At 44.9% G+C, this 10364-nt stretch overlaps 1 protein-coding gene across 3 annotated transcripts in view; it reads left to right on the forward strand.

Moving 5' to 3' along the window:
• The window catches only part of LOC106143704 (torsin-1A-interacting protein 2-like), a 36589-nt gene extending 27546 nt beyond the window's left edge, over positions 1–9043 (forward strand). For all 3 annotated transcript variants that reach the window (XM_013352526.2, XM_026787636.1, XM_013352525.2), the window contains exons 3-5: positions 1452–1970; positions 3046–3147; positions 4128–9043. In XM_013352526.2, coding sequence (XP_013207980.1) covers positions 1452–1970; positions 3046–3147; positions 4128–4885 — 1379 coding nt within the window. In that variant the 3' untranslated portion in view covers positions 4886–9043. The remainder of the gene's footprint in view (positions 1–1451; positions 1971–3045; positions 3148–4127) is intronic.
• Positions 9044–10364: the final 1321 nt, after the last annotated feature.

A 10364-nucleotide genomic window follows, 5' to 3' on the forward strand; every position in this document is an offset into this window, starting at 1 on the left:
TTTTTTGTTTTGTTTTTCGAGACAGGGTTTCTCTGTAGCTTTAGAGCCTGTCCTGGAACTAGCTCTTGTAGACCAGGCTGGTCTAGAACTCACAAGATCTGCCTGCCTCTGCCTCCCGAGTGCTGGGATTGCTGAGACTTATTCTTAATTTTGAAAGCTCGGCCAGCCAATAGCTTTGGCTTGTTTTTAGCTAGCTCTTATAACTTAACCCATTTCTATTAATCAGTGTGCTGCCTGCCCCGAGGCTCATTTGCCTCATCTACATACTGTCCATCCTACTTCCCAGCTTCCTCCACACCTCCTGCATCTCCACCTTTCTTCTTCCCAGTGTCCTCTCTGCTTGGAAATATTGCCTAGTTGTTGACTGCTCAGCTCTTTATTAAACCAAGCAGAGTGAGCATCTTCACAATGTACAATAAGATAATCCCACAACGTGCGTGCGTGAGTGTTTGTGCAGGTCAGAGGAAGTTTGCAGGAACTGGTTCCCTCCTTTCACCACGTGGGTCTCAGGGTTCAAGCCTGAATTGTCAGCCTGCCAACAAGTGCCCTTGTCTGCTGAGCCCTCTTGCTGGCCCCTACCTTAACTTTTTCATTAAGGACGTTTTTAGATGTATAAAAGCAGGACAGTATAATGAGCCCCAAGAATTTAACATCCATCTTGGACTGTTGCAACACAATCCTGATCTTGTTGCCTGCCATGGCAGGGGATGTAGCTAAGTGGTAGACATTTGCCTAGCACAGAAAGGCCCTGGAGCCAATCCTACCACTCTAGAGGAAACAAAAAGTTCATGAGACAGCTGGGGAAATGCGAATGACCTGTACTTGGCGATATTAAGAAATTATTCCTTTTTAAATATAGTAAAAGTGTTATAATTATTTTTTCTAAGAATCCTTTTCTCCTTAGAGATGTATATCCTAGTGTTCTGTCTAAAATCCTGAGATGTCTAGAACTTGCTTCAGTAAAATGATGGGAGGGAAGGGGAAAGTGAGGGAATGCAGGAAAAAAGTACACCTTGTTGTTGAGACAGTCGATCTCTGTGACGCAGGCTGGCTTTGAACTTATGACCCTCTTGCTTCAGCCTCCCAAGGGCTAGGATTACAGTAGGGTGTGTGCCATCACCCTGGCTTAAGAGGATATACTTAGAATAGCTATTATTATTATTATTATTATTATTATTATTATTATTATTATTATAGAGTATTACTTTAGCATTTACAATTGCTTTATATCAGTATTCGCTATTAGCTTTATTAGCGTGGACAACTTGTTTTACCCTTGGTAGGAGCTCAGAGAATTAGTGTTTAGGAAAAATGCCTTATAAATCATGAAAGGAAAAAAATGTGTGTGTGTGTGTGTGTGTGTGTGTGTGTGTGTGTGTGTAATTGCAGACCTTGTTAGAGTATAAAACTGTGGGTGAAATATTTAAAATAAACATTTTTTATCTCACTAGACTCTCAAAAGGATTTGGAAAACGAACCCTCAGTCAACTCTCAAGGACAGGGCAACACAGTCTCACCGAGTGACCCTGAAGAAACCCAGACTCTACCTCCTGCCTCTGATCTCAAGAGCGACCCTCATGAGGTAGGGGCCAAAGGTCAAGAGCATGCAGACACAGGTGACAGATCAGAGAGTTCAGAGGAGACGACTTCAGACAAGCGTTCGATGGATAAAGCAGAACCCAAGAGCAGCCCGAGCTCTCAGGACACAGAGCAGGGGCACCGCCCCCCCTCGGAACACCTGGGTGGAGAGGCCCTGCATCTGGATCCTCACTGCTCTCAAAGCAGCGAGGCGGAAAGAGGAGATGCCCAGCTGGGGGGCAGTTCTGCAGCTGCCCCCAAGGGAGCAGGAGACGGACGGGAAGCTGCTCAGGAGCCACTTGCTGCAGACTCCACCGATGCCCAGAGTTCTGCTTATCCCAGTGCAGGCCCAGGGAGCCAGGGCCACGTGAGGAGACGACAGCCTATGCCAGGTGAGACCTCTGAGCTGCTGTCACCCCGCCTGTGTTTCCCTGGGACGCTGGAGGACCTGGGGTGAGGGTTCCAGCCTCCTGTGCCAGGTGAGACCTCTGAGCTGCTGTCACCCCGCCTGTGTTTCCCTGGGACGCTGGAGGACCTGCAGTGAGGGTTCCAGCCTCCTGTGCCAGGTGAGACCTCTGAGCTGCTGTCACCCCGCCTGTGTTTCCCTGGGACGCTGGAGGACCTGCAGTGAGGGTTCCAGCCTCCTGTGCCAGCTCAGTCACTGTATTTACTTGCTGCCTGTATGTTTCCATTTTCTTTAGCTTCTTGTATGTGCATCTGTGTGTGAGTGTGTGTATCAGTGTCTGTCTATGTGCATCTGTGTGTGAGTGTGTGTATCAGTGTCTATGTGCGTCTATGTGTGAGTGTGTGTATCAGTGTCTGTCTATGTGTGTATTCGTGTGTGCAGGCACCACAGTGTACTTCATTGATGTCAAAGGACAACTTGCATAAATCTATTCAGCTTTTCTGGAATCTGAACTTCGGTTATCAGGCATGTCACTGTTACCCACTGAGCCATCTGTCTCTCTTTCTTTCTCTCTCTCTCTCTTTTTTTTGGGGAGGGGGGGGCTTTGGTTTATTTGTATTTTTAGTCTGTCGTGGAACTGTCTCTTATAGACCAGGCTGGCCTCGAACTCACAGAGATCCGCCTGCCTCTGCCTCCCGAGTGCTGGGATTAAAGTCGTGCGCCACCATCGCCCGGCTTTATGAATAGTTTTTGATTGAGAAAATGAATGAATGAATGAATGAATGAATGAATGAACGAACAAATGATGAATGCAATTGGTTGGACCATTATCTACAATTACAATTTCACCATTGTAGAGGTTCACTGTGGGTAGAGAAATAAAACTGTGGTTTGAATGTAGTGTGTGTGTTGGCGGAGGGGAGAACTAATTGGAAATTTTGGCTTCATAAAAGGAAAAATTGCAAAGTATAGGAATCCCGTCATGTAATTGGGCTAGAGGTAAAAGACACTACCCACTTTTATGGTGTACTGTCTGCAAACAACATTCCTTCTCACCCTAGAGGATGGAAGTCCTGAAGAAGAGATGCAGTCAGTGAGGGAAAAGGAAGAAGCTGCACAGGAAAGACTGAGGAAGACAGACAGCAGGAGTCTCTGGAGCTATGGTGAGAACAAACCTAATTCTGCTACATTCACAGATCCTCAGAGAAAATGCCTAGGAAGCTCTTTCATTTCATTTTAATTTTAATGATATATATGTTTGGTAAATTCAATAAAATAGAGCAATAAAGTTGTAAAGTTTTTCCTCCAGGGCTACTGTTTGATATTTTGTTTAACAAATAGACATTCTCACAGTTAGAAAACCTGCTGCTTCTCCCCAGCCCCTAATGGGGGACTGAATTAGGGCCTTGTGCATGCTCACCAAACACTGAACGACTGAGCTACCTCGCTAGTGGCTGAAAACACTATCTAGAAGACAAGAAACTGAAGCTGCCTTTTGCTTTATTTTGCTTTGTTGAGGCAGGGCTTTGCCAGGTTGTCCTGACTCGGGTTCACGCAGCCCAGGACTCTTCAGACACATGGTGGTATTCCTGCCTCAGCCTCCAGAAGCTGCCTCTCCAGTCAGAGGCTGCTGCTGTCTCAGATCGCACAGTCAAATTGTTTGCTTTCCCTTTTGAGACAGAGTCTCAGTGTGAGGGCAGGCGTCACAGTCCGTCCTCCCAGGTGCCAAGATGTGGTGTGCCACCCTGTCTGGGTCATTTGGGGCTGCAGAATGCTCTGCTCTGGCCAGTGTGGACTTTAGAGAGTGGGAGAAAGTTCTCAGGACTGCCTTTCAAAGGCTTCCTTGATGGCAGCAAAGTATATGAACGACTTTGACATGGATGGTGTATCTTTCAAGAGATTAAAGAAGGTATTTCTGTCAGACTTTGTGTTTTATTTCTTTCTGTGTAGACCATACTAGCCTCAAATTCATGACGATCCTCCTGCCTCAGCTTCTGTTAGACATTAAGTGTGAAAATGTAGGAGAGTCAGGCAAAGGAAACTTAGTATTGCCCGAAGATTTGATAGAACCCGTGTCTCTGCTCCCACAAGCACTGTTTCTGACTTAAACGTTCTCATCTTCTGTTTTCTTCTCATCGATCAGGTCCTATGTTTCTCGGCCTCCTGATTGTGGCTCTTGTGCTACATTCCGTCAACAGTTACTATTTCTCCCCGGTCCAGCAAGTGCCCCAGAACCCAGCTTTGGAGGCTTTCCTGGCTCAGTTTAGCCAGCTGAAGGATAAATTTCCAGGTCAGAGTTCCTTTCTGTGGCAGCGAGGAAGGAAGTTTCTCCAGAAGCACCTCAATGCTTCAAACCCCACTGAGCCTGCCACCGTCATCTTTACAGCTGCTCGAGAGGGACGGGAGACCCTCAAGTGTCTGAGCCACCATGTTGCCAACGCCTACACATCTTCCCAGAAAGTGTCAGCTGTCTCCATAGACGGCGCTGAAAGAGCCCTGCAGGACAGTGACACCATCAAGCTGTGGGTTGACTTGGAGCTTAGTAATGGATTTGAGAATGGCCATAAGGCTGCTGTAGTCCACCGCTTCGAATCCCTTCCTGCAGGCTCCACCCTGATCTTCTATAAGTACTGTGACCATGAGAATGCGGCTTTTAAAGACGTGGCCCTCGTCCTGACCGTCCTGCTGGAGGAGGAGACATTAGCAGCAAGCGTAGGCCCCAGGGAAACGGAAGAGAAAGTGAGGGATTTACTCTGGGCTAAGTTCACCAACTCTGAAACTCCCAGCTCCTTCAGCCACATGGACTCAGACAAACTGAGTGGGCTGTGGAGTCGCATTTCCCACCTGGTGCTGCCCGTCCAGCCCGTCAAGAACATAGAAGAGCAAGGCTGCCTTTTGTGAAGCCAGGCCCAGCCCAGCTCCGGTCCCCTGGGGGGAGGTGGTGAGTTAGCTTGTGGCAGGAAACAGCTGAGAAAAGGAGCTTTTCTTTTTTTTTCTTTTTACTTTTATGAAAACTTTCTAGTCTAAACTTTGATAAAGCCAACAATTGGCCTGATGGTTGGTTTTCTTTGCCTTTTTAAGCAAATCAGGCCTAAAATACAACATGAATCATAACACTGAGGGATTGTTTAAATCCCCCTGGGCAGAATCACTGCATAGGAAGATCTGATTTTCAGAGGAACTGCAGCTGCCTTGGGAGGACTCCAAAGGGCCTCGGACTAATAATTCCAATGATTTCAGGGAACTCTTCTGCCACTTATTAAGTATTTTTAAGGTTTACTTTAATAATTTAGAGCCGGGCGATGGTGGCGCACGCCTTTAATCCCAGCACTCGGGAGGCAGAGGCAGGCGGATCTCTGTGAGTTCAAAACAGCCTGGTCTACAGAGCAAGGTCCGGGCCAGGCTCCAAAGCCACAGAGAAACCCTGTCTCAAAAAACACACACAAAAAAAAACTTTAATAATTTAGTTGTGGAGTTGTATCTTACACAGATTTGCACTTTGAATAGATGAAAACAGGAAGGTAAAATTACCCTCCAAATCCTACCTAAAAACTTGGTTCATGTCTGCTTTTATTCCATCAATGAGCTAGGGGAAGACGGCTTTGTTAAAAGAAAGTGTTCCTGAGTTGGAATCAATGTAGTAATTGGTAGGAGTCCCTGGAGGTGAGGAAATCCCAACTGGCTGTATCGTTTCTCTGTGCCCACCAGCAGCCCCTTGCTTCACATCTCCGCTCTTGGCTTTTGTATTTGGGGTTCTCTGTTAAGACTTCAGTGGAACTCAGTTTCACTGATAAGGAAGTTTGAAAACCACTGATGAAGTGAAAAGCATATTCTAAAGATACAAACTTGGGTAGGAAGAGATGAAAGCGGTAGAGCTTAGGAGTAGGGAGATGAAGTGAGGTTGGTTGTAGAGGGTAGTAGAGACCTACAGAAGGCCTACTATACTGTAGGCTGTAGAGACATGGCCTCTGGCTGGTTCATTCTGTTCATTGCTTCTGCTGCCGAGGGCTGGAATGTCACAACTGTCTGTGATGAACGTTGAGTGCATAACTTTACCAATGGTATTTACTGTGCTCTGGTGGGACGTCACATTCGTTTCTTGACAGCTAGTTAGAAATGCCATTAGGGAAGGAATTGGAGAAATGCAAGAGGATGTTCTACGTAGGGAAGAGAGAGAGAGTGGCCAACAGCACATCCTGTGGCCCTGTGATTGTTAGCCTGGGGCCAATAGCTGCTGATCCGCACACAAAGGCTAAAGTAAAACTCTAGTAAGATAACCCCATCCACAAAGGTCTGTTCCATTACGTGGATGGGAACAGCCCTGGAATTTTGCACTAGGTTTTGGCTTGTCTGCTGCTATGAGATCATGTATATAATTAAGAAGTTAAGTTATTGAGTGTGGAGGGAGTTTAGGGAACACTAAGATGTCTATCGATAGTTAAAAGATCACAAAGACCTGGGGTAGGGAGTGAGCTGAAAGTGTTTGCCACAGAAAAATCATAGACTGGCTTTGGGCGGAGCCTTTGCTGCACTAGGGTGGAGGAACACAGGAAGAAATGGTACATTTGCAATTCTGAAGGACTCTTGTAATAGATTTGAGAAAAGACCTAAACCCAAAGTTTAAGCATAGTAAATGGAATTTGAGTGTCGACCCAGTGTAGAACAGAGGGACTGGAGAAAAATTTGTGTGACATCATTTGTTTTTTTCTGTATTTCTAGACTTCTCTTTGTTTGTTTTGAATGCTAGTGGCTTGTATAGCCCTGGCTGGCCTGGTCCTCACTCTGGCCAAGGGGGACTTTGAAGTTAGAGTAATTTCTCATGCCTCAGTTCCCTGAATGTTGGGGTTATAGGTTTATGCTGCCATACCTGGCTTTAATCTCAGCCCTTATCCAAGTATCACTTCACAGAAAACCAAGGGTGCCTTCAGAACTTCGTGTTGGCCTTTGACCTGCGCTAGCTACCTCAGGCTGCAGAGGAAGTGGTCTAAAGTGTTTGTACGCAGTCTGTGTCCATGGCTCAGATCACAGGTGGAACAAGTTTCTTCATTTGGTTGAATATAGCTTTACGTAATTTGCTGCCAACATAAATTTAGGATATAATTCATTTCTAAAATTTAATTAATTTTAATTGTTTTTACTGTTGACTTTATTAAAATACTTTTCATTCTATACATTAGTGCAATCAACTGAGACTTGTCAGTTTTCTATCCACTATTTCAAAACCCTTTTTTTATTTAATTTTTTTCAGTACTGGGGATTGAATCCAGGGCCTTGATGTTCAAGAAAAGTGCTCTACCACTAAGCTACATCCCCAGACCTCTTAAAAATTATTTTGAAAAGAGTAATATATTTGTTTGGGCTCAAAACAAAGGATTTTTTGTTTTTGATACAGAGTCCAAACTACATAGCCCAAACTAGTGATTCTCAGGCCTTAGACTTCTAGCTTCTACATGATAGAATTATAGAAGTGTGCCACTACACTAGCTTCATGTAATTACTTTTTTAAACAAAAATATATTTTAAGATGTACATATAATTAAAATTTAACCTGAGCTGGGTGGTGGTGGCACACGCCTTTAATCCCAGCACTCGGGAGGCAGAGGCAGGTGGATCTTTGTGGGTTCGAGGCCAGCCTGTCTACAAGAGCTATTCCAGGGCAGGCCTTAAAGCCACAGAGAAACCCTGTTTCAAAAGAAAAAAAAAGAAAAAAGGAAAAAAATATGATGTACTGCCTTCTAGTGCATTGTTCTTCACATTTTTCTTTTTTGTGATAATTTGCTTGCCTTAGAAAAATTATTGGGCTGGAGAGATGGCTCAGAGGTTAAGAGCATTGCCTGCTCTTCCAAAGTTCCTGAGTTCAATTCCCAGCAACCACATGGTGACTCACAACCATCTATAATAAAATCTGGTACCCCTTCATCTGTAATAAAATCTGGTACCCTCTTCTGGTGTGCCAGCAGAACACTGTATACATAGTAAATAACTAAATCTTTAAAAAAAAAAAAGAAAGAAAAATTATTTGCAGCTACATGACAGAAAACGTCATGTTTGAACGTCACAGTTTAATACCACCATATATACATATTTACACACACACACATTATTTGTTTTGGTGCGGGAGAATTGTCTGTATTCTGTCAATCATGTTATAAATAAATGCTGATTGGCCAGGCAGGAAATACAGGTGGGAAAACCAGACAGGAAGCAAAAATGATGTAAGGAGAACAGGAGAATTCTGGGAAGGAGGAAGCTGATTCCTCCCACGCCTGCCCAGACCACCAAAGCAACAGGATGTGATCTACCCCACTGAAAAAAGGTACTCAGCCACATGGCTAACATAGATCAGAAAAATGGGTTATCAAGATGTGAGAGTTAGCCAGTGAGAGGCTAGAGCTAATGGGCCAATCAGTTTATAATTTATGGAGACCTATGTGTGATTTTCTCTGGGGCTAAACAATTGAGGGGGACCTGGTGGGAGGACAAAAACCCCAACAACAAACAAGCTAGGCCTGTCCATGTTACATTGTTTGTTTGTTTGTTTGTTTAATGGGAATCCTTTCTTGAGTAATACCAAGAAGCAAGCAGGGTGAGAATTAGAAACTGGACTTGGATTTTTCCCTTTCAGGTAAAAAAAAGCTTTCAGAGATTAACAAAGAAGTTCTAGAGAGTTGTTTCCACTGAAATAATTTTAGTAAATTTTACCTGGAAGCCCTCAGGCGTAGGGTAGTGAGGCTCGGCCTGTGGCCCAAGAGCTGGCTGATGAGAGAGCATCGTCTCACAGCCTTTCTGCTGTTAGGCTGTGACCGACAGATGTGGCCTGCGAAAGTGAGGGTACCACAGCAAGATGACTTCACCAGCACACTTACTTCCTCTGTCTACCAAGATTTCCTAACTGCCAATTTTGCCTCTATGCATTTGCCAATGTAATGGCTTTGACAGTATTGATGTCAGACTTGCTCGTGCCTCCATGTCTGCTTTTTGCATATGTTTCCATAATGATGATGTTGACTGTGCCTTATTCAATTTTTGGTTGATACACAAATAAACCTTAATTTTTCCTACTTGACTTCTTTTTGACTAAAATTTCCAAAATACAAGAGTTACAGAAATGGGTGTTGTGGCTGTTAATGGTGGGAAGGGTCAGGAGTCTCCTGGAAGCATCAAGTGGCGTTGGTGGCCAACAGTGAAGAGGTGCAGGGTGCCTGAACACTTGTGGTGATTGTGTAGCCATCTGTTCCCACTGTACGTGGCTCTCTCTTGACTAGGGGAAGAGTGACGTAGGAAACACAGCCTTGGGAGTTGTTCCGAACATGGGGTGTGCCGACTGGGATGTATTAAATTTGTTCATGAGTTGAACATCTTGTATGCTGGAAGTAGGGAGGTGGTTTGTGTTAAACTTAGGCGCCAGGAAGATGGTTTTGTAAAGCGCCCGCTGCACAGCGTGATGACTGGAGTTTGGATCCCAGCACACACAGGACAAGTTGGGCTTCTTGCAAATAATGGAATCTTGACACCCAGGGAGGGATCTGACACCAGGCATACACTAAGATCCGCACACATGCAAATAAATCTAAAACACAGCAACTGCATGACAGCACGTATCCGTAGATCCAGTTCTTAGGAAGGTAGGAACTTCTGGGACTCACTGACCAACTAGCCCAGCTGAACCTGTAAATTCTAGATTGAATGAAAGACCTTCTCAAAAAAGGTGGGGTGCAGTTGAGGAAGACATTTGACATCGATCTCTGATACACACACACACACACACACACACACACACACACACACACACGCCAGCCCCAGTGGTAGCTCAGCTGGTAAAATCCTTTCCCTGGAAGCACAGTGACCTGAGTTCACTCTCCACAACACCTCATTTAAAAAGAGGCTGGGTGTAGTGGCACAGGCTGGTTAGCCCAGCACTGGGAAAGCAAGAGACAGATCCCTGGGACTCTAGGGCCAGCCAGTCTAGTCCACTTGTCACACGCCAGGCCTGTCTCAAATAACAAGATGGGCTGTACCTGAGGAAGGACACATGCACACAACAGAAAAAAAGAAAAATTCGCTCTGAGAATGTTGCCAAACCGGAATGAATAGAAGCCCTGGATTCCCTGCTTTTGGTCCTCCCTACTCTTCCTCTGGTGGTGTTGGGCCCTCCTGTCGACCCACAGCTCAGACCAAGATGTTTCTTCACCAATTTCCTATTTGATTCTTGTAGTTTAGGAAAACATTTTCAGGAGGTAGCATAACTTAACTTTCGATAACCAGAGTGCAGATGAGCCTGCTCGCAGAGAATAGGGCTTCTTAGATGCAGTCCAAATAGTTACCGTGAAATAGCAGCATGGGGGTGGTTTTACTTTTTTTTTTTTTTTTTTGGGTTTTT

The sequence above is a fragment of the Microtus ochrogaster genome, assembly GCF_000317375.1.
Source record: "Microtus ochrogaster isolate Prairie Vole_2 chromosome 6 unlocalized genomic scaffold, MicOch1.0 chr6_random_2, whole genome shotgun sequence".
NCBI classification, from domain to species: Eukaryota; Metazoa; Chordata; class Mammalia; order Rodentia; family Cricetidae; genus Microtus; species Microtus ochrogaster.